The sequence below is a fragment of the Lingula anatina genome, chromosome 9 (genome assembly GCF_051362555.1).
Source record: "Lingula anatina isolate TDL-2025a chromosome 9, LinAna3.0, whole genome shotgun sequence".
In the NCBI taxonomy this organism is placed as follows: Eukaryota; Metazoa; Brachiopoda; class Lingulata; order Lingulida; family Lingulidae; genus Lingula; species Lingula anatina.
In genome coordinates, this window is record NC_141775.1 from 17,700,510 (window position 1) to 17,725,586 (window position 25,077).

A 25,077-nucleotide genomic window follows, 5' to 3' on the forward strand; every position below is an offset into this window, starting at 1 on the left:
TTAACAAACTGATAAGTATCAAGACAACTCCAAGGTAGAGAACAGAGAATTTAAATTTACAAAATTGCCTAGGAAAACGAAACGGATGATGCCAACTGCAGTCAACATGAAGTCTCTCAATGTGGCGTTGTCTATGGCATTATCCATCTTGGCGCTGGTGTTTGGCTCGGGTCACCATTATTACAACCCAGAGGGGTGCAAGACCCACATCTCTCACTCCTCTGTATTCATGTCTCTCGCCGTAAGGGGTGTGGCTTGGTGTGCGTCTCATTGCTCCCTGGATGAGGCATGTAAGGGGTTTAACTTGGAGCTCGCTTACTCCGAATTCAAATTGTGCGAACTGGTGAATGTCACATCAGATATATATGGAACAGATCTCATTTGGAGACCTGGATACTCCTTTTACGAAAAGGTGAGAAAGCTGGGAATGTCCTCCGTAATTGATGTCGAAGGTTAATCAATGTAAATTAATTTGGAATGGCTTCAAACAAGTATGTTTAAGTTAATTGTACCTAAAATACTTTTTGGGAAAATTCTTGGATTTTATTCTGTGATTTCAATATTATTTGATTTCATGATTTTAAATCCCTTGTTATTTCTGAATTAATTAGCTCATATTACATAATAAATAACTAAATTACAAAAGAAAACGTGAAGATCTATTTTGTAAAAGCCCTTGTTGCTGGAGCCAACGTCCTTTAAATAACGTCTAAGAGAACGGCTATATTTAACCCCTGTGCCATGAAATCATTTATTTGTCAATGAATCAAGTAATGAATAAATCGATTTCGTTTTTTTTTTTTTTTTTTTTTTTTTGCTTTGATTATATTGGCCCTCATTTTGAATGAAAATGTATTTGATATTTTGTTCTTTAGTGGCTGGCTAGAACATAAATGATATACATGTACCTTTTTGCATTTAAAAAACTTGTGACGGCCTTACATCAATAGCACCTTTTGAAAAAGCATTGCCTAGTAACTTTATAGTTTCATAACGTTAACTACAGCATAAGATTTTTTTATGATTCCATGCGTATCTTTATCGACTAAGAAGAATATCAATAAATATAATAGTTCATTAATTTTTTTTTCATTTAATCGTGTCATTTAGCAGTACATTTAAAATCTGAACCACCTGGTACAACCAATCGCGAACGCGACAAGTGTCATACATATTTTACCATTTCCAGGTATCCACTGGCTTTGTGTCCAGCACTTGTGACCTGTTCAATTTAACAAGTATGTTGTTATCCTTTTTATTTTGCTTCTTCTTTAATACATTTTGGACCACGTCAATGCACAATCAAACTATGGCGATGCCCGTCTTATATAGGTTCATGATCATTGACGTTATTTGTGTTTTGGATTAGTAAATGATACTGATAATTTCAAAAGCAGATAATGTTATATTGTTGTCACGATTGGAAAGATTGTTACTGCCGTTTTATTCCTTTTACGCTCTCCGCTTTACCGTCTATCACCAGAAAGGAGAGAGAGGGAGAGAGAGAGAGAGATAGAGACCAGTCACATCATATGCATACTGCACGCACTTTTATTTACAAAATTACCAATAAAACATGTTCTGCATTATTGCCTTCAGCCCCAGAGGGGTTTGTACAGCTGGGAAATCCTTCAGCGTGGTATTACCACGGGACTAACAAAGTGTGGGAAGAAGCCAGGTCCTTCTGTCAGTCTCTTGGCTCTTCGGTCTTCCTGACAACAATTGAGGACGCGGAAGAGAACGCTGTGCTTGTTGACTATGTTCACACCAATGGTGGAAGTAAGGAGTTAATATCACTTTTCCACATTAATGTTTTATTATCATCTAATTCTCGTGTAATTGCTATTACTATGCTATTACTATGTCGTTTTGTAGTTCTTTATTTTACTTTATACCATTAATATCAATATTGTGAGGATGATTTTTTTATGTAATGTAGGCCTATGTTTTAAGTAACAGTTCTACAGCAATTAGAGAAATAATTCTCTTTGATTGTGTGTTTTATTCCAGGACATTTTTGGACCGATGGTATCAATGGCGGCGGCTATTGGGTCTGGAATCACACAGGACACAACGTGACGTACACTAACTGGGCAGGCATTTCGTCTCGTCAAATCTCGACCAGATGCCTTATTGTTATGGTTCGGTGGAACACCACTTACCCCACTCACGGACAATGGTTCAGACCGTCTTGTGACTTAAGCGTCGATTTTATTTGTAAAATCTATCCCTTTTTCTCCTAATAAGCTTGTGTTGTACCTGCTATAATAATGAGAATGACACAAGGAAAAATACCTAGGAAAAGCAAATTCGATATGAAACAGGAGACGAGGTTACAATATACATGGCTTAGGAATGAAAACTTGTTTTTGTCTCTTTTCAGTGTAGATTTTACCTGTGTTACATGTTACCCATCTTTCTTCACTTACCCGACTCATGGACAATGGTTCAGACCGTCTTGTGACTTAAGCGTCGATTTTATTTGTAAAATCTATCCCTTTTTCTCCTAATAAGCTTGTGTTGTACCTGCTATAACAATGAGAATGACACAAGGAAAAATACCTAGGAAAAGCAAATTCGATATGAAACAGGAGACGAGGTTACAATATACATGGCATAGGAATGGAAACTTGTTTTTGTCTCTTTTTGAACAGTGTAGATTTTACCTGTGTTACATGTTACCCATCTTTCTTCAAGTGGAGACTTATTTAACAACGTTTTAAATGATTGTGGTTGTATGTGCGTTCCACTTTCTTTGGGCATCTTGATATGGGTTAACAAGTCCTGACAGCCTTTAGAAACTTCTCTTTGAAACTTAAATTTATTTTTTGTGACACTTTTTCTGTTGGACCAACGAAACCTCACACAAAAGCACATTTGTTGACTTTGTGTTTGTTTATTGTTCATTTCAATATTAGTTTTCAATCTCAAATACTTGTCAGATTTCCCGTGGCTTTGTCAAATTATCACGTAGCGTTAAGTGATAACACCTCAAGGCCAATCAGTATCTCTCTTGGAATATAGTAGGATCTGGACTTGTGTTTTCGACTCCTTTTTGCTTCAAGATAAAGCCAATACTCTCTGAACAAACAACCATAGGTTTACCTTTAAAAAGTGGCATTTAAGAATATATTTGAGAATATCTACCCGTCTATGTATGGTTGTTTGTGAGAAAAAAATCTGAATAAACACAGATGTTATTTACTCACGCCCAAGTTTTATCTCCTTACCTTAAATGTCTATATGTGTTTCAAGAGACTGATAGAGAGGATGGATTTCTATTTCTTCTTTCCATCCTTTATTATTATTATTATTATTATTATTATTATTATTATTATTATTATTATTATTATTATTTGATTTCCTGATTTTAAATCCCTCGTTGTTTCTTTCCATTCAGGCCAATTACATGTAGTGCGTTGAAGCACTGTTGATGCAGTTCAATTTAATATTTCCTCGGTTTTATGATACGGAAAACATGATATGAAATAAACCAAAGATTATCCGGCTTATAAAATTATTTTGTGGAATTAGTAAAGTACAATGAAAATCGGCAACTGGTCAGAAATGGCCCAAGAACATAAAACCCAATCAGTGATCGTAGTTAAATATTGATTAATGGTTTGTTATCTTCTTTAAAGTTACGGAATAAAACGTTGTGTCAAGTGGTCAACTTAATGTAGCTTACCGTTTCCAATGTTTCTCCAACTTTTGTAAAAAGAATGCGAGATACTTTTCTCCACTTCAATCCAAGTGTACCGACCAAGATGTGTTACATATAGTTTTTAATGTGTTGTCTATATACGGCACGCCTTAATGTATTATACAATTTTAATTACTGATATTTATGACCACTGGAAGAAATTGTATGAGTTATCATTGAATTTTATATATTAAGAAATTATAAATGCGAAGTCGTTCAAAATAAAAGCATGATTCATCTTTATATCACTTTGGCCATATAAAAATCTGGAATTGTACAGGCATACATTCTCCAGGAGCATTTTTATTTTCCATGGTATTTCCAATGGTATCTTATAAATTCGACATTTTGAAGACAAAGACAAAAGAGCGTATTTCTAATCAGAACAATATTCATTGTATATATACAACTTTGTTATCATCAGTAAAAATTGCTGTAGGTAACTAATAAGTAATAAATATGTATCATATTATTGAACAGTGCGTTTTTTTGTTTTTTTTTTGTCTTTCCGTCATTATTTCAACCCAATTCCTTCCTGTATTGGCACAAACCGTTACATTGTACATGTAATATGACAATGCAAGATAATTTCAATGATATTATTTCTACCTTACAGAAAACAGGGATTTGAACGATAGTCAACAGCGTATTGTATACCCGTTTGAAAATGTTCCAAAGTCAATAAATAAGAACGTGTATCTTACAAAACCCAAAACATACAAGTGCACAGACAGGTCAAGCAATTATTTGTGAGGAAGATATTGACATTTTCCCAAAAAGAAATTAAATTACACTCAAATAACCTTCCGTGGAGTTTGCCGCGGGCGGGACAGTTGTGTCTGTAAATGTGCGTGTCAAAACTTCGTTTTTTATCGAATGTAAAACTAACAGACGACGAATGCCATTGTTAAAGTAAGTTGACAGGAGAAAGTTTGGATCAATCAGTGTGAAATAAATTTTAAATATTTCATTCATTCCGTATAAGTAGAGAGTGAAGAGGGATAAAACACCATTTATTGCAGCTAGCGCTGGAACTTGGTTCGTATTAAGCCACGGAACATGAACCTTAGACACCATATCTATATTTGAACAGGATTTTATTGACTGTTGAGAGAAAACATCGCGTTAACAAATCGATGAGTATCGAGACAAATCCAAGGCAGAGAACAGAGAATTTAAATTTACAAATTTACCTAGGAAAACAAAACGGATGATGCCAACTGCAGTAAACAAGAAGTCTCTCAAAGTGGCGGTGTTGACACCCTTGGTGTTCTCCATCATGGCGCTGGTCTATGGCTCGGGTCACCATTATTACAACCCAGAGGGGTGCAAGACACACGTCTCTCACTCCTCTGTGTTCATGTCTCTAGTCGTAAGGGGAGTGGCTTGGTGTGCGTCTCACTGCTCCCTGGAGGAGGAATGTAAGGGGTTTAACTTGGAGCTCGCTAACTCCGAATTCATATCGTGCGAACTGGTGAATGCCACATCCGATATACATGGAACAGATCTCATTTTGCGAATTGGATATTCTTACTATGAAAAGGTGAGTAAACTGGAATCTGTCCTCTTTTTTTTCCTCGTGTGGCAATTCATTTTTATCAAGCAGGTTGGAATTTTTACAAGCACATTAATTGTATCAAAAAAGCACCAGATATAGGCAAGATAATGAAAATAGTGCCGAAATAAATCTTTAATCAACAACCAATATTGAAATCGTCGAATACCTTTACTATTTTGATGTCTATCCGATATCTATCTCTGAAAAGGCGAGAAGTGCGGATATGCCCTTCGTTATTGCTTTCGATAGGCATTGTAATCTAAGTTGGAATTGCCTTTAACAACTATGTTTTAGTTCATTGTACTTAAAATGCTTTTTGGGAATTTTTCGAATTTTATTCTGTGTTATTATTATTATTATTATTATTATTATTATTATTATTATTATTATTATTTGATTTCCTGATTTTAAATCCCTCGTTGTTTCTGAATTAATAGCTCACACTACATAATAAATAACTAAATTACAATAAAGCTGTGACAATCCATTTGGTAAAAACCCTTTTTGCTGGAGCAAACGTCTTCTAAAATAAGAGAACGGCAATATTTGCACATCACCTGTGCCGATGAAAGGCTGTTTTATCATATTTATTAAAATTGTTAATTTATCAGAGAATCAAGTAAAGAATAAATTAATTTAATGTTTGTGCCTTGGTGTACTTAGTTATAACATGTTTTGTTTTTGTTTTGGGTTGTTTATTCATTTAATTGTGTTATTAAGCACTACATTGAAAATCTGAACCACAACCAATCACGAACGTGACACGTGTCATAGTATACATGTACATATTTTGTCCAGGTACCCTCTGGCTTCGTGACTGACACGTGCGAGCTGTTAAATCTAACAAGTATGTTGTTATCTTTTTTTAATTTTCTTTTTCTTTAATATAATACAGTCAAATACAATCAAACGATGGTGATGTTCGTCTTGTATAGGGTCATGATCATTATCGTTGTATTGGATTGGTAGATTATACCGATAATTTCAAAAACAGATGTTGTTTTCACGATTGTGAAGATTGTTGCTGCCATTTTGTCATTTTTACACTTCTCACTTTATGAAAAACACCGTCTCTTCAGAGAGAAAAAGAGAGACCTGTCACAAAATGTGCATAGAGCAAACACCAATTAACTAGCATCATTACCTATTAAACATGTTCTGTATTATTGCCTTCAGTCCCAGAGGGGTTTGTACAGTTGGGAAATCCTTCAGCATGGTATTACCACGGGACGAACAAAGTGTGGGAAAAAGCCAGATCTTACTGTCAGTCTCTTGGTTCTTCCATCTTCCTGACGACAATTGAGGACGCCGAAGAGAATGCCGTGCTCGTGGATTATGTGCATACAAATGGTGGAAGTAAGGAGTTAAATATTATTTTTCCACAGTAATGTTTTATTATCGTCTAATTAATTGTCTATAAGTGCCTGTCTTTTTGTAGTTCTTATTTCACTTTTACAGCCATTAATATGAATATTGTTAGGATATTTATTTATTTATTTAATGTATACTTGAAGTCACAGTTCTTGTAAAACGTGCTTGTGCTGCAGCAATTAGAAAAAAAATTGATTTTGCGATGTATTCCAGCACATTTTTGGACCGACGGGGTCTATGGAAGCGGCTATTGGGTCTGGAACCACACCGGCCGCAATGTGACGTACAGCAACTGGGCAAGCGTTTCGTCTGGTAAAACCTCGACCGGATGTCTTGTTGCTATTGTTTGGTCGAACACCACAGACCCCACTCACGGACAATTGCGCAAAGCCTCTTGTGGCTTAAACTTCGATTTCATTTGTAAACTCTACCCCTATTTCTCCTAATAAACCCATGTCGTACCTGCTATAATGAGGAGAATGACACAAGGACAAATACCTACACACACTGGACAAAAGAAGTGTCACCCCTACTGAGCCAATACTATGGGAGAGATAAATGACTGTGGAATGATATGCTCCTGGTATCATTTTATTAACATCAAATTTCACAAAAAATCACAAAATGAGAACAAAATATACATTCTACCAAAATATGCAGTTTCAAGTCCAAAATTAGTACTTAGTGGCATAGCCACGTGACCTAATAATAGGTGCCAGTCTACGAAGCAAGGTTTCATATAATTGTCTGATGCGTTCAGGGCTTATGCTGGCGCAAGCATGAAACACTGAATATAATAGAGTTTCTCTGCTGGTTAGACGGGCATTTGTCAAAAGTTTTAACATATCATTCCACACATTTTCTATTATGTTTGCATCCGGACTCTGGGCAGGCCACATCACCCTGCGAATGTCCTGTTGGTCAAACCAATCATCAACTGCTCTGGGCCTGTGACAAGGAGCATTGTCATCCTGGTGAACAAATGGATAATTCCTGTCACCAAACATGTTAGTAATACATGGTAGCAAGCCTGACTCCAAAACATCGATATATTTCTAGTGATTCATGTTTCCAATAACCACTATCAATTCGCCCAAGCCATGGATGCTGATGCAGCCCCACACCATGATGAATATGCTGCTCCGGGTTCGAAAATTCAGTGCATGTGGTTCAAATGCTTTACCATCAGTTTGCCAGCATAGTACCCGTCTGTCATCAGAGGTCAGACCAAAGCGACACTCATCAGAAAAATATATAGGACCAATTGTCATGAACTGTCCAGTTCCAGATCCTGTTGACCCTAGTTTACTCTACGTTGCCTGTTTTGTAACGATATAAGAGGTTTCAGTCTTGCTACCCTGCTGTACACTCTCTGAGCATGTAACCGACGCCTAGCAATTTTCACAGACACATTCTTATGTGTGAAATTGTTCCACTGTGTTGTCAACTGACAAGCAGTGTCGAATTTTGACAACCTGGGCATCAAAATCAGTCGTCGGTCTTCACGGCCAGTATTTTTTCTTGGACGACCCATCAGAGGCAATTTGTCTCTTGATCCAGTGTTTCTATACCGAGACCAGACCCTCTGCACGGTTCTGACTGAAAAATTCAATTGTATCGATATTCTGACATTGTTTATATTCCGCCTCTTCAGGTAAATAACTTGCACCTATAACCGTTAGATAATTGCCTGTATCTTGCCATATTGGAGGAAGACAGGAATAACATTTGCTGTACATGTACAAGACCAACAATACAATTCAATGGTATAGCGGTTTTATACTCATTAGTCACATTATAAGTAGACCAGGCATTATAAATACCCAAGATCTGCCTACTTTTATTACTCTGAGTTAGGGGGTGACACTTCTTTTGTCCAGTGTGTGTAGGAAAAGCAAATTCGATATGAAACAGGAGACGAGGTTACAATATACATGGCATAGGAATGGAAACTTGTTTTTGTCTCTTTTCAGTGTAGATTTTACCTGTGTTACATGTTACCCATCTTTCTTCAAGTGGAGACTTATTCAACAACGTTTTAAATGATTGTGGTTGTATGTGCGTTCCACTTCCTTCGGGCATCTTGATATGGGTTAATAAGTCCTGACAGCCTTTACAAACTTTTCTATGAAACATTTAATTTATTTATGTGACACTTTTTCTGTTGGACCAACGAAATCACACACAAAAGCACATTTGTTAACTTCGTGTTTGTTTATTGTTCATTTCAATATTAGTTTTCAATCTCAAATACTTGTCAGATTTCCCGTGGCTTTGTCAAATTATCACGTAGCGTTAAGTGATAACACCTCACTGCCATTACGGCAAGGCCAATCAGTATCTCTCTTGGAATATAGTGGGATCTGGACTTGTGTTTTCGACTCCTTTTTGCTTCAAGATAAAGCCAATACTCTCTGAACAAACAACCATAGGTTTACCTTTAATGAGTGGTATTTAAGAATATATTTGAGAATATCTACCCGTCTATGTATGGTTGTTTGTGAGAAAAAAATCTGAATAAACACAGATGTTATTTACTCACGCCCAAGTTATTTCTCCTTACTTTAAATGTCAGTATGTGTTTTTACAGACAGATAGAGAGGATGGATTTCTATTTCTTCTTTCCGTCCTTGATCTTAAAGAGCAGGTTTCCCATAGAATCATTGGCTCGAAGATTGGTGTATGCTGTTGGACCTTATTCTTCTCTGGCCTAAGGCCTTATACATTGCAGTGCGTTGGAACACGGTCAATAAAGTTCATTTTAATATGATATTACCTCGGTTTTATTATACCGAAGACATGATATGAAATAGACCAAATTTTTTCCGGCTTATAAAATTACTTTGTGGAATTAGAAAAGTACAATGAAAAGCTAAAAAATCGGCAACTGGTCAGAAATGGCCGAAGAACATAAAACCAAATCAGTGATCGTAGTTAAATATTGATGAATGGGTTGTTATCTTCTTTAAAGTTAAGGAATAAAACGTTGTGTCAAGTAGTCAACTTAATGTAGCTTACCGTTTCCAATTTTTCTCCAATGTTTCTTCGTAAAAAGAATGCGAGATACTTTTCTCCACTTTAGTTAGTTCAAGTGACCAAGGTGTGTTACATGTAGTTTTTAATGTGTTGTTTATATACGGCACGCTTAAATGTATTATACAATTTTTATTAATAATATTTATGACAACTGAAAGGAATCGTGTGAGTTATTATTGACTTGTATGCATTAAGAAATCATTAGTACTTAGTCGTTCAAAATAAGATAATGGTTAATCTTTATATTACTTTGGCCACATAAAAATCTAGAATTGTACAGGCATTCATTTTCCACGAGCATTTTTATTTTCAAAGGTATTTTCAAGGGCATCTTATAAATTTGACATTTTGAAGACAAAGACAAAGGGGCGTATTTCTAATCAGAACAATATGCATTGTATATATACATCATCAGAAAAATAGCTGTAGGTAACTAATAAGTTATTGAACTGTGCATATATATATATATATATATATATATATATATATATATATATATATATATATATATATTTGTTTTGTTTTGTTTTGTGTCTTTCCGTCATTAATTCAACTCAATTCCTTCCTGTATTGGTACAAAACCCTACATTTTAAAATGATAATGATAAAATTTCTAACTTACAAAAAGGGGGTTTGAACGATAATCTACAGCGTATTGTATACCCGTTTGAAAATGTTCCAAAGTCAATATACAAGAACGTGTATCTTACAAGTGCAAAACATACAAGTGCACAGATAGGTCAAGCAAATATTTGTGAGGAAGATATTGACATTTTCCGAAAAAGAAATTACTCTCAAATAATCTTCCAGGGAGTTTGCCGCGGGAGGGGACAGTTGCGTTTGTAAATGTGCGTGTCAAAACTACGTTTTTTATCGAACATAAAACTAACAGACGACGAATGCTATTGTTAAAGTAAGTTCACAGGAGGAAGTTTGGATCAATCAGTGTAAAATAAAATTTAAATATTTCATTCATTTCGTATAAGTAGAGAGTAAAGAGGTATCAATTACCATTTATTGCAGCTAGCGCTGGAACTTGGTTCGTATTAAGCCACGGAACGTGAACCTTAGACACCATATCTTTATTTGAACGGGATTTTAATACCTGTTGAGAGAAAACATCACGTTAACAAACTGATGAGTATCGAGACAAATCCAATGTAGAGAACAGATAATTTAAATTAACAAATTTACCTAGGAAAACAAAACGGATGATGCCAACTGCAGTAAACAAGAAGTCTCTCAAAGTGGCGGTGTCAACATCCTTGGTGTTCTCCATCATGGCGCTGGTCTATGGCTCGGGTCACCATTATTACAACCCAGAGGGCTGCAAGACCCACATCTCTCACTCTTCTGTGTTCAAGTCTCTAGCTGTAAGGGGTGTGGCTTGGTGTGCGTCCCACTGCTCCCTGGATGAGGCATGTAAGGGGTTTAACTTGGAACTCGTTGACGCCGAATTCATATCGTGTGAACTGGTGAATGTCACATCAGATATATATGGAACAGATCTCATCTGGCGACCTGGGGCCAATTCCATAAAAGCATTCTAACTTAGCATGATACTAGGCCTTAGAATGATTCTAAATCCCTAGTTGTATACTTGTTAGCAATCAACTAATTTCTATTCCATAAAACCAAACTAAGAATCATTCTTACTAGTTGCTTGCTAAGATTTGGCTAGAATGGTGTATTCATAGGAAAACCACAAAACCACAGGGTCAGTTACGCCAAACAAAAGGCAGTGACAGTGAAAGTTGAGCTGATTGCAGGCTGAGGGAAGTACTGGTCAAGGCATTACCATGTATTCTATAAAAGCCCTATACAGAAAGGGGTCAAAATGGCAACTTCAGGGAAGAGACAACAAAAGCCCAATTATTCAACACAAGAAAATCTCTTTATTGTGTTATTTATTTATTATTTATTTTGTGCATTTGGAAATTCCACATAATCCCCAATCCTTGCTGCAAGAGCATTTGATACATGATGAATTGCACGCCAAGCGGTTTGCTGGGACACTTGCAAAGGGTCCCCAACAACATACTGGAATGTGCCTGTTGCATAGTATTGCAGGGCTATCATTACCTGCTGGCATGGTAATAAGGCATTATTGACAATGTCAGTTATCGATATCTTTTTACAAGTTCCACATCATCAAAAATGTCCAACGGATTCCTTCTATCCCGAAACACTCGTTCCCGCCGCATTGCTCTGCAGAGTTCCACTATTTATAAAATTCTCCTGGCCATCCTTACACCTCGGAGGTGTGGGTAGAAATGAATTAGAATGATACTAGTGATTTAGAAAAGACCCAGACCTACTCTAACTTTAGCATGAAACTTAGAACTATACTAGGCTTAGAATGGTTTTATGGAATAGAGTTAGTAGGTAACTAGAGAAAGAATGAAGTTTAGCAACCAACTAGGGCTTAGAATGGTTTTATGGAATTGGCCCCTGGATACTCTTACTATGAAAAGGTGAGAAAACTGGAATCCGTCCTCTGTTTTTTTTTTTTTTTTCTTCGTGTGGCAATTCATTTTAATCAAGCAAGTTGGAATTTTAACAAGCACGTTAATTGTATCAAAAAAGCACCATATACAGGCAAGATAATGAAAATAGCGCCCAAATAAATCTTTAATCAACAACCAATATTAAAATCGTCGAATACCTCTAATATTTTTATGTCTATCCGATATCTGTCTCTGAAAAGGCGAGAAGTCCGGATATGCCCTATGCCCTACGTTATTGCTGTTGAAGGGCAGTGTAATCTAAGTTGTTATGTCCTTTAACAAGTATGTTTAAGTTTATTGTACTTAAAAATGCTTTTTTGGGAAAATTATTCGATTTTATTATGTGCTGTTATTATTATTATTATTATTATTATTATTATCATTATTTAATTTACTTATTTAAAATCCCTGGTTATTACTGAATTAATGAGCTTACATTACAAAATAAATAACTAAATTATAATAAAACTGTGAAAATCAATTTGTAAAACCCCTTGTTCCTGGAGCCAACGTCCATTAAATAATATCTAAGAGAACGGCTATATTTGAACATCCCCTGTGCCAAAGATCAACTGGTCTATTACATTACATGAAATTGTTTATTTATCAATGGATCAAGTAATGAATTAATTAATTTCATTTTTGTTTCTTTATTTACTTATTTATAATATATTTTCTGTTGTGGGTTTTTTTTTCATTTAATCATGTCATTTAGCAGTACATTTAAAATTTGAACCACCTGGTACAACCGATCACGAATGTGACATGTGTCATACATATTTTACTATTTCCAGGTATCCGCAGGCTTCGTGACCGATACTTGTGACCTGTTCAATTTAACAGGTACCGTATAGCTAAAAAAAAACACGACTATTGGTACGCGTATGATCGATAACTGATTTAATTCTCGTAAGATTACCATCCGCCCCCTTCCTTATGAATAGGTATTACTTTATTAATACAATGCAACCGTCGTGTAGCCGCATGTTAGAAGACAATGTTTGATTACGCACAGCAGTAGGAGGCCGCTACCCCTTCCCAGCAAGGAGTCAACACAGCAGCGCGTAACCCGGGGTTAATTAGGGGTTATTAGGTGTCCACTTATGATCGGTATTGTTCGTCTTGATTGCAGCACACTTCCTACTCACTATTGGTTCGACCGCCTCTTCTTTAAATGCTCTCTCAAACCTTTCCTCAGTCAGCCGAGAATGGAAACACGTTTATCTGCCGATAAACTACGTCGTTGATGCATTATTCGGCATCATTCTACAGTGGGTCATAAGGCTCTATCTATCATTTTTTTCGTCTCGCATTTTACCAGATTAAGCTGACGCTCGAAAACTAAATTTAATGAATAATTTTCTCACGTGCACCGTATCCAGCTAATTTTACGACAATAACTACCACGGCACCTCCGCCATTTGCAATTGTAGACGAACCACGTGTTTCCAACTGATAGGCCAATACAACTATACCAGACCCATTGTACGAGAAAAGACCGTTTATATTTAATGAATTAAAAAATATTTGAGGATTGCGATTTTCTATTGATATACTATCGATGGTATCCCTGTATTAAATCATCCACTGCTACCCCCTCTTTTGTAGTGTAGCATGACTCGTATCACAAGATGGCCTTAGAAATGAAGTAAGACAGGCCTATACTCTGATAGTTTTTAGTCTATTATTAACCCTAATGTCGTTGCTTGTCATTCATTCTAGAACTCTCTGAGCCATCGCAAAATTATTTGCCAGGACATTTAAAGGCTACTTCTTAACGGATTTTTTTTTATTTGCACTGAGTCCAAAATGTTCGAGGACGTCTCTGTCGTTATCGCCGTTTCTCGGACGCAGTCCCAGACAAAGGATCGGAAAGTTTCTAAATAAAAGAACTTATAAATGCTGCCACTAGTCATCCTTATTGTTCCTAAGTAAAGAGAGGCGATAATGATCTTTTCTTTCTTCTAGCTTAGTCTGTCGACTAAAATGAACAAGGTTAGGCCTACAATGCAACCACCTATTATTACGACCATTAATGAGGTTCTTTGCTACACTCCCTTTCTTCATGATCGCGAAACCAGTGGGGTGCTGTGTTTTAAATATATAAAAAAGGGTCTCGCGAGCTGAAGCTATAATAATGAAATAAAAAAAATCCAATGAATAGGCCTATCTAATAAACCATGAAGCACGTAGTCTAGGCCTCTTCTTTGACCGACATCACATTTTTAAATTCTTTGTTTTAATAAGAGGACGAACGTGGTCTAATTTGTCTTTTGGTGGTGTGTGATTTTGCTCGAAGTAGCGGAGTCAAGTAAATCGGTGATTTACCGTTGGTAAGAGTAGCGATCATCGCTCCTGCGTCCTCATAGATTACTTTCTAATCACCCGTAATTACCGCAGTCAGGAATAAGCGCTCAAATAGGGTTTTTTGTATCAGGGAAAATTTTAGTATTAATCTTATGTTATTATGTATCTGTATTATGTAATCATGTAACTCATTTTCCCAAGGCAACCACCAATTATGACGACCATTAATGAAGTTCTCTGCTACACTCTCTCCTCATGATCACTTGCTCGATCGTGAAACCCTGGAGGTATTGTATATATATTTGGGGTAGTTTACTATAGCATGCTACACTCTCCTCATGATCAGCTGCTCGATCGTGAAATCTGGAGTGAAACCCATGGTTTATCTACCAATGGTTTAAATAAATAAAAAGGGTGTCATGGAGGTGAAGCTGCTTAACTCATAAGAAAAACGAACGAAAAAATACGATGAACATTTAATAAACCACGAAGCACGTATGTTTTGACCGTTATCGCCTTTTTTACATAAGATGTCTCAACAAGAAGGCAGATGTAGTCCAATTTGTCTTTTGTTGGTGATTCTGCTTCAGGTGGCTGAGATTAGTTGATCGGTGATGCACCGTTGGTAAGAGTAGCAATCATCACTCCTGCGTTCTAACGGATTACTTTCCAACCCCCCATAATTAACGCAGCCAGGAATAGGCGCTGAAATAGGGAGTATTAAATCAGGAATTAATTTTTGTAATTATGTATCCGTAAAATAAGAATCGTAACATTATCACGTATTTTTCCTGATGGAAAATATCATAATTTATGCACACTGATCGAATTATAAAGAAAATCTCCAGATGTAAACAAAGGTCAGTCAAGTATCACTCATCCCAGGCTGCAGGGCAGATATAGAGAATTGAATGAAGCGCCCGTGATCTGGCAACCCTACAAATTTGTCATAATGATTCATGGGCAAACAATAGAAGCATGATATTAACACCTTTTACAGTGTGAATGACGACACCTTATGAGGCTTTTGTTTCTTCCCCTGGGTTGGTATTACAAAGTAAGTATGTTGACGTAAGTGTGTTGACTTTTGCATGTTCAAAGGAACAATGGAAATGTCATTTCAAAACAAAGAGCCACATTTCCCTACTTAGGTGGCCAAAATATTGTCAATGAAACGCAAAAAAGACAAAATCACCAGCTGTTACTGACTGAGTCTAACTCAAATGCAAAAAGGTACGCACAGCGACAAAGCGCTATTGTAAACAATGACCCGACGATGAGATCAATAAGATGTATAAAATGACTATTTGTACTATAAAACTGTACCCCTGCCCCTACTTGTATATGATTACACACACAAGGCCACCTTATACCAGAGTTACAGATTGATTTTTCATTACACAGTCTCTTGCACTGAAGAAAAATACTCATAATTAATTTGCGGTCCTAGTAGAGGGTCTTCTCTCGCTTTCTCTCAAATCAAAATAAACTAGCAAACATGTAAATTGGCAAAATGTATTGGAATGTAAAGTGTTGCGAACCCTTTAAACAAGGTGAATGGTAATATGCACGTTTAGACAAATTTTAATTTTAATTTCAATTAAATTTAATTTTAATTAAAATTGATATTACCAAAATTAGTAAATGTCGTTTGCGTCATGTATCAATATTTTTGCGCATAATAGTACCTACGCTATAAACATTCAGCAAAGATATTTGGAAGGCCGCTCTTTTGTTGTTTATATCAAAGGAAAACTATTTGATACCCATCGTATCAATCATTATACCATGATAAGAGATTAGCATACTAATTTATGTCCCCAGTAATAATAACTTTAACAATAACAACAAACCTTCCTACTGTGCTTTCCGTTGCAAAAACAATTAGCCACAATTAGCCCGCTGTTTTATATATTAATAGATATTTATAATAATGACAATTTCAAAATCTTCAAAAGTACCGACAGGGACACGAACTCCCGTCGGGTAGGTTGCAGACGACTCAACGACGTTAACCGTTGTTCCACCAATTCTATTGTTCACACATGCAGATATCGACAGCTCTGTATTGCCGCGCATGCCGAAGCTTTGCGGAAATTGCCGAAGGCTAGGAAAATTCTTCAAAATATACTTTTATTACATTTAATCAAATCCAGACTTTAATCAAATCCAGAATTTAATCCAAATCTCCCACTGCCCTGAGGTATGGCTAAAGGCTTTCAGTTGTCATCAGACTTTGTAATTTGGGAGAAAAAAGTGAAACAGTAACTTCTGGTGATGAATAATAGGTAATAGTGCTGCAAGGTGTTGTTTTTTATCCCTGATGTACGAGTAGCTTTTTCTACAGTTTCTATAATTCTCTTAACGTATGAAAATATGCAGGTTTTCTGATATAATAAGACTTTGATAAAATCAAAACCAATAATACTTTTAAAGTCGAGAGTCGGGATAAACATCGGCAAGGTGGAGATATGTCCCGCCGGCGCTTTCGCAACAGCAAGACTGAAGGACGCAAGTTACAAAGCAAAACATGTTTAGTCAAGTTAAAGACTTAATTACCGGTTTAACTTCGGCGGCAGTGCCTACTGCTGTGAGCAACATGCGCTGTCCATCGTAATCCCCCTATCATTAACACTGTCGGGGACGTGCGCATTAGCGCGTCTGATGTAGACAGCGTGTGCTATTAAAGTGACCGGGGACTTATTAGCTATAGTGTATGTGGTTATCCTGTTTTTTTTATTTTATTTATTTTTCTTCTTCTTTCATATATTTTGGACTTCGTAAATACGCAATCAAACTATGGCGATGCTTGTCTTACATAGGTTCCTTGATCAATGACGTTATTTGTGTGTTCGATAAGTAGATTATACTGATAATTTCAAAAGAAAATATTGTTTTCACGATTGGAAAGATTGTTACTGCCATTTTATTCTTTGTACGCTCTCCGCTTTACCAGAAAGGAGAGAGAGAGAGAGACCAGTCACATCATATGCATACTTTGTGCACTTTTTACTTACATTATTACCTATAAAACATGTTCTGTATGATTGCCTTCAGTCCCAGAGGGGTTTGTACAGCTGGGAAATCCTTCAGCGTGGTATTACCACGGGACAAACAAAGTGTGGGAAGAAGCCAGGTCTTACTGTCGGTCTCTTGGCTCTTCGGTCTTCCTGACGACAATTGACGACGCCGAAGAGAACGCTGTGCTTGTTGATTATGTGCACGCCAATGGTGGAAGTAAGTACTCTCATATTACCATCTCACAATAATTACGCTATTCTGTTTTATTGTCGTCATATTGTTTATCGGAGTCTTGAGTATTAAGATTTTTATTGTTGTTATTGTTTATGTCAATTTGTAGTTCTGATTGCTTAATCTACTTCTTGTTGTTACCCTTTTTGCCTCAATCTCATTTATACATCAATGACATTTCATACTTTTCTTGTAAGGTCACAATTATTTCAAAACGTACTTGTGCTACAGTTATTTTTAAAAATATGTTATATTTTGTAGCCCATTTTTACACCGATGGGATCAATACCGGCGGCTATTGGGTTTGGGACCACACCGGGGAGAACCTGACGTACACCAACTGGGCAAGCGTTCTGGAGGGTACCGCATGTTTTATCATTCTAGTTATGTCGGATACCGCTGACCCGCTCTATGGGCAATGGTACAGAGGACCTTCTGATCACCCCTTTGATTTTGTCTGTAAACTTTATCCCTCTTTCAACTAATGGTCGTAATAAAATATGCTGAGAGACTGTACACGAGAAAGGATGTTTATTGATTGGGTATTGGTTATTCATTGGTTGTTGTACTGAATTTTCTGATTTATAAATGCCAGCCTATAGATAATTATCAGTGGATCATTTTTCATTCGCGGAAATTTAATTTATTGGACCTTACGCGCGTTACGTCCTACGAACATGTGACAGAATTGGCTCATATGTTGCCCTTCTGACATGGGCTACTAAAAATGGTTTGGTTGGTAGTTGGTGTTGAAGACCTACAATATCTGTACATACAAGCAGGTTGTTTGTGCAGGGCATCACCATGTGTTTTCATCTTCTAATGGATATTTTGACATTTAAAGATTGGAGTAACTTTAAACAAGTACTGAAAGCTTTCAGAATCTTTTTAAAGAAACGTTTGTCTATTGATGAGACTATTTCCCTGCTGGACCAAGGAAACCACACACAAAAAATTGCATCTGTTTACTTCGCGTCTGTTGATTGTTCATTTCAATATTAGTTTCCAATCTGTAATATTTGTCAGAATTTTAGTTACTTTGTCTAATTATAATGTACCGTTACGTTAAGTCATACCTCCCTGTTTTAATGACAAAGCAATCAATAGATCTTAAACAATATCATGAGATGTGCATTTGTGTTTTCGACTATTTCAAGCTTGAAGATAATATCAATACTCCTAGAATAAACAAGCATTACCATATGCATTCCTCTAAAAAGTGGTATTTAAGAATATATTTGAGAATATCTACCCGTCTATGTATAAATGTTTGTGAAAGAATCTGAATAAACACAGATGCTTTTTTTCTCACGCTGGGGTTTTCCTCCTTTTGTAAAACACTAAAATGCCCTTTTTTCTGTCTGGAAACAGACAAAGAGGATGGATGCATTTCTTTTTCTTCTTTCCTCCCTTTGTCTTCAAGGGTGTTAACTGTTGCACTTATATTTTACTCTACATAAGCCCAAGGTGAATTACATTGCAGTCCAATCTAATGAATTATTGCGAATTCACTTTTATACAAAGGGCAAAGCTCTAAATAATGTTTCAAACAAATAGTTACGTTTTATTTTGACTGGCACAAGTCTATACAAACTCATGTAGCTTGATATGTAATGGACCAATGTCTAAGCAAATTTCCAAAATAAAAAATATTATGTAACTGGACCCAGTGAAGGTGGCGATACATGGAAAAATTCCAAAGTTGACAGTTAGCCAGAACCGCTTCCAGAACGTTACACTATGTCAGTGGTCCTACTCGAAATCTGGTATTTTAACTTTTCAAATCTGTATAATAAAAACATACAGAAATACTTGTTGTGAATTTTTGCGAAATAATCCCTGTGTTATTAATGAAGTTTATTCGACCCGCACCGTCAGATCTTGCAGTATTCATGAAAACATCCACATCCAATCTCTACACATTCACGTGTATTCTACCCATTATTTAGGACATACTATCATTTTAGGTATGCTTCCGTTGTTAATTAGCTGAGACAGTAAATTTAAGATTTCAAGCACTGTCTGTCTCTCGCTAGAATAAAGGCCTTATTTTGGAATATCGAATTTCTCGTCTTTCTCAGTCATAGTAGACTACTACCCATGTGCCGCGAAGCACAAAGACCTCGACAGGTCAACATCCGTTTGTGTGACACCAATTTAGGATAATCTAACAGACAACAGTGATTTTCTTTGTCCCTATTGAATCAATGCAAACACCCAACCAGCAGATGGCGCCATCGTTTCAGAGAAAAAAATCAATAGAAACGTCACATGCTGTCCAAGGTAGGACACCTTTTATTAGCTTCTAGCGTTTCGTCATCAGCACCTACTGTTCAAGTTCATAGGACTTTCGAGCAATGGAGGCACTTGTCACTACACCTGGATACAGTCCCCGTGACAATATAAGAAAATGGGGTAACAGAGTCCGTTCTCCATTAGATTCAGACAGGTTAGGGTTATTGTGACGCAAGTGGGGTACAGTTTATTGGGACAGCTGTAACAGGAATGGTATTTCGCGAGGAACCGTATTCCCTATTACTTTGTACAGGTGACTTTCGTCCCATATTCTAATCCCAATACCAACTAACTCTAACCCGTACTTATCATATGGGATCCCGGACTTCCATTCCTAGGACTACCATTCCTGTTACACCGGACCGTGTATCATAGTGGGCAATCTATACTACCTCTAGGCGAGCAGTGTGTTAGTTGTGCTATTCAGTGGTTGTGCCAAATGCGCCGCAATGCACACTTGAACATTCGCTTTGCAAAATTTTAAATAAAGATATTAAACAAAGCTAATTTCTATAATCTCTTTACCTGCTACGACGTAAAAACAGGATAAGTTCTTAGGCAACAAATACGAATATGTCTCACTAATGAAGTATTGCTGTACCTAAAACATGCTTTTAAATAACAAAATCAATATTTACCGCATCCCTCGCATCTTAAAGTCCTATGGACTGACCGGGATAAAGAGGAATTGCAGTTATTTATTTATTAAGACATTTTTTAAAAATTAAACTTGCATTTTATTTTTTCATTTTACGATCACGATCATTGTTGAAAGAGAGCAGCCTGTTTTCAAATATAGCCTGTATTTGTGAACCTGTTCAACCCGGCATGCATTTCACCTCAAAGAGAAAACGGACCGTCAGAATGCGTCCTCGGCCAACAAAGTTGTTTTCACCGATGAAGTATGAAAGCACTCGTAACGAACCTAATAACAATATTTATTTTTTCTCACTTAAATCAGTTGGATTAAACAAATGATTGAACAAATGACATAAAATAAACCATCCTTGATTATCACAAAAAAATGTGCATACAAATAATTAATAAATCGTCCGGTATAAAGATAGTCATGGCCAGTTCCCAATGAAACTGTCGGTGTTCGTAGATCGATCCACCTCCACAGATACTTCTGGCTGAATGCAATCAGATTAATATGTCTCCTTTTATTTCGCTAGTTTTTCTGTATTTTACTCAGCGCCAGGAGGCATGTTAATTTGCTAACTTACTTGCATTCAGCGAGTGCCCGCGCAGTTGGATCGATCTATGTAGCAAGATACTTTTGTTGTCAAGGAGCCCAAAAATTCTTACAGCCGACTTGATGAGTGCATTTGGCTGGAGAGCAATGTTTATTAAATCTTCTCTTCTACCGATACAGTGGTGGCAATGGTGGCATTCACAACAGGGGACTAACTAGTCCGAGGGTCAAATACATGGAGACCCGCCACCAAGCTTGTCGTCTAATCCGCTAATAGACACTGAATAGATATCCCATGGGGAAGTATTCAAGTGGTTCGGCCATATTTGACCCTCGGACTAGTTAGTTCCTTGTTCTGAATGGGGCCAATTATACCTGGCTACTGCACAAAGGGTATCTACTGGTAAGCACAATGGAAAAATGTGACCAAAAACGTATTCTCAACTCCTATTTTTGTTCTTAACAAGATCCTTGCAGAAGCAAAATTTCTTCAGTATATTTAACTTAATACAATCTCCGTGAGATCCGAAGGCATTCAATCTGCTCACATCTGACGTCACATTAAACGTATTTCTGGTGACGTCATAGCGCACTGTAGCCTCAAACTTCCCGCCGCCGGGACGAGTGGAAAGAGTTATCATGTAGTCCTGAAAAGGTTCTTTTGTGGCCTTGTCGTTGTATTCTGGGTTGCCGTACCACGTGGAAGTTCTAAACCGTAACACTTTGGCATTCACCCCAATCTTAAACAGTTCGTGGATTTCGCTCAGCTTCAATAAACTGCACGCTGATAGGTTGTTCGATGTCAGCAGACCATTAATGTAACCAATCACCGCCTTTGACACATTTGGAGCTAATGCAGAGTCGGGAGAGACGGCGGTCCTCCGCGAGCACGTGCACCAGTGCGTCTCCACACCGGCCTGAGAGCATGTCCTGGATTTTGGAATTTTCTTAAACAGGGACATTCCTCTGCTTACAGCATTCTTGTAGATGTCAGCATAGGCTGTGCGTATGTTGTCTGGGTCAAGCACCTCAGCGATTGTCGCATGAACGTCAAAGGGGGTCGTAAGCACCTCAGCGTTGTGTTTCAAATTCCTGAGAATTTCAGGATAGGAATGAGTTAATGATTCCGGTATAACAATGGACATCAGTGGCAGCCTGTCCTCCAGTTTTCCTACGAATGTTTCCCGCACTTTACCCCAACGGATGCCGTGGTCGCTAAACAGGACGACCAACGTGTCATTAAGGTAACCACCGTTTGATAAAAAATCTAAAAATGACTCCATTCCGGCGTCCAACATCCTCGCGTCGTTGTGATCGTTGTGAGAGATTTCGCTTAAGAAAGAAAAACTGAAGAATGGTTCTTTGTTCCTTTGTTTAAAAGCAAGGAAATCTTTCAGCCACTCAATGAGAAGAAGATAACGAGGTTTGCCACCCAGGCAATACGTTCTACTGGTATTAAATAGCTCGGTGTTCCACAGAGAAATCCAATATGGCTGCATGTAGTAGTCTGTAGGGGGCGAGATAAAACCTATTCTTCCAGTAGTAAAAGTGCTTCCCGGGAAATCTTCCGCATAAAATGTCTGAAATCCCTTTTCTGCAAAGTGTTTCCATATAAACGGGAAGTTATCAAAATGATAAAACTGATCTAAATATTTTCCGAAGGTCCAAGTTAGCTCCTCGTACGTTTTTCCTGTGAGAAGTGCTATAATGTTTGGAAGGGTGTTGTCGGCAACTTTATTGTAGCCATTAAAAGTTACTGAATTGGGGAAGCTAAGAAGACGTTGGCGAGATCGTGGAAATTGTCGAATGAAATTTGAATGCGACATGGAATCCATGCCAAATAATATAACGTTCGTTTTAGCAGTTTTGCCGCCATAATTCGAATATAAGTTCCGTTTTTCATAAGTCCTCTTAGACCCACTTTCATTTATCCCTTCAAACCCGAGTTTTCCACTTTCCCGAGTTCCACTGTTATTAGTCCTAACAGACCTGCCACTATCAGTCATCTGGGACCTGTCCGACTCATCTGTGATGTAAGCATGGTAGTTAGTGTAGGTGACGTCATTTTTCTTCTCGCCATAACACGTGACTTTCACAAAGGTGTCGTCGCTCTTTAACCGGTGGCATTTCTTTAAATTAAATTTGATGTCAGCCTCGAAGTGAACCTTGAAGTCAGAATTGTCGACTCGTTTGATATACTGGAAGCTGCAAGTCTCGGTTCGTGAAAACCACGAAGCCTGGAAAAAGATTCACATTAGCTTTTAATTTACCTGGTAAATGAATTACTAAAGGAAAAAGGACGACTACAAAATATTGGGAAGGCCAATAAACAAGCAAATATTCCGCACTTAGTAGAACCTACAGCGGGCTGTATTGACCTCAGTTTTAAAATGTTAGAACAATATAACGAAAAAGATGATGAATCCTACCATCGATAAAGCCGCTTTGCAGAGCCGTAGGAAAAATGGTTAAATTTGAGAAACATGACAGTTATAAGCCTTTAAACTATTTAACTTGGTTAAATAATTACTACTAAAAAAATAAATATTAGCATTATTATTATTATTACACATTTCTCACATATACCTTCTATCTACCATACCTTCATCTCCGTGGTATTAACATAGAGACATCCATCTTTGATATAAGTCAGAGGACGCGACCATGGCACGTCACACACTAGAGGGGCACTTTGCCTAAGTAAGTGTTTAATACTAGGATGATAGGGGTCTAAACGGGGGACGTCACACTCGCCATCTTGGTCCTCAAATACTGAAAATTGTAGGTCGTGCAAAATGGCCGGGATTATGTCGGAGAAAATCTCTTTGCGAAAATGAAATGCGAACGTGGCACAGAGAACGTAGACCAGGAGCGCAAGAAGTATTTTTCTATAGCGTCTCTTCATGGTCATAGAGGGAAATGGTTTGTGATGGCCTTAGTTAAAATACGTGGGAAATCCGCCGTGGTCTTGGGGTGTCAGAGATGGACGCCACTTCCATTTGAAAGCGACCTGTAATAGCAATAGAGCAATAAATATCAAGAACTACTATTTTATCTTTAAAAACACGGTATTTTCAGTAGATATTAAAATATAAAATTTTCAAAATATTTAGCATTTATCCGTCTATATTTACAGATAAAAATATTAAGACCCACAAAATAATTCTTGGTGGTAGCAATAGACCAAGAACTATTGATTGGTGCAAAATTCTAGCCAAAAATCTACACATTTCAATGCATATTTGACAATACTTGAAGAATCCTCCCGTTATGTCCGGTATCTCGGAGTGTTCCGAGCAGTTCCTATTAGAGCGCAGTCAGAACACATAATCCGCGGAATTACTGATCCTCGGACTAAGTATGGCCGACCCCACTCAAAAGCAAACCGCTTAAGCTACTGATGGTGTCACCACCACCTCACCATCTCCGAGGGGTTTCTCGCTAAATTGCTTTATGCTTAAGCGGCTAAGATGTCTGGCACGCCTACTGAAGCTGAAGCTGATAAACGATAATTAATTACCCCCTCGCAGCTTCGGTAGGCGTGCCAGACATCTAAGCTGCTTAAGTTGACTGCAATTTAGCAAGAATCCTCTCGGAGATAGATCGATCACAGTTAGTGCGATAGGGTCTGGGAATGGTCCCTATGCCAAAGAAGAATTAAGATAGGCCTAGAACTGTCAACAATCAATTTTACTCAGATTAATTGAATGATTTACATAAATCCTCCACAACTCCACTGCCTTCTGACGCATACTTCACAACGTGACACCCCTACCTGTATTAAGACTGCAGATTAATTCTGTGCACTTTTCACCTGCAGAGATGAATTAGCCAGACTGAGAGCTCTGGTAGA

The 25,077-nt window shown here is 37.3% G+C and overlaps 3 protein-coding genes across 4 annotated transcripts in view; 2 read left to right on the plus strand and 1 right to left on the minus strand.

Annotated features, from left to right (window-relative positions):
• The first annotated feature begins 88 nt into the window (after positions 1 to 88).
• LOC147760025 (uncharacterized) lies at positions 89 to 2,388 on the plus strand. The gene is made up of 5 exons (XM_086996306.1): positions 89 to 412; positions 1,190 to 1,238; positions 1,600 to 1,779; positions 2,011 to 2,097; positions 2,384 to 2,388. Exons 1-5 carry the CDS (start codon positions 89 to 91, stop codon positions 2,386 to 2,388), a joined length of 645 nt encoding a protein of 214 aa, XP_086852432.1.
• Positions 2,389 to 12,106: 9,718 nt separating this feature from the next.
• On the plus strand, positions 12,107 to 18,529 carry LOC147760026 (uncharacterized). Its single transcript, XM_086996307.1, has 4 exons — positions 12,107 to 12,142; positions 12,970 to 13,018; positions 17,540 to 17,719; positions 17,996 to 18,529. Exons 1-4 carry the CDS (start codon positions 12,107 to 12,109, stop codon positions 18,217 to 18,219), a joined length of 489 nt encoding a protein of 162 aa, XP_086852433.1. The 3' UTR covers positions 18,220 to 18,529.
• Positions 18,530 to 20,946: 2,417 nt separating this feature from the next.
• Positions 20,947 to 25,077, minus strand: part of LOC106174621 (uncharacterized) — a 5,485-nt gene continuing 1,354 nt past the window's right edge. For both annotated transcript variants that reach the window (XM_086995919.1, XM_086995918.1), the window contains exons 2-3: positions 23,827 to 24,234; positions 20,947 to 23,461 (exon numbers count right to left, since the gene is read on the minus strand). In XM_086995919.1, the coding sequence (XP_086852045.1) occupies positions 21,665 to 23,461; positions 23,827 to 24,135 (2,106 nt within the window). In that variant the 5' untranslated portion in view covers positions 24,136 to 24,234 and the 3' untranslated portion in view covers positions 20,947 to 21,664. The remainder of the gene's footprint in view (positions 23,462 to 23,826; positions 24,235 to 25,077) is intronic.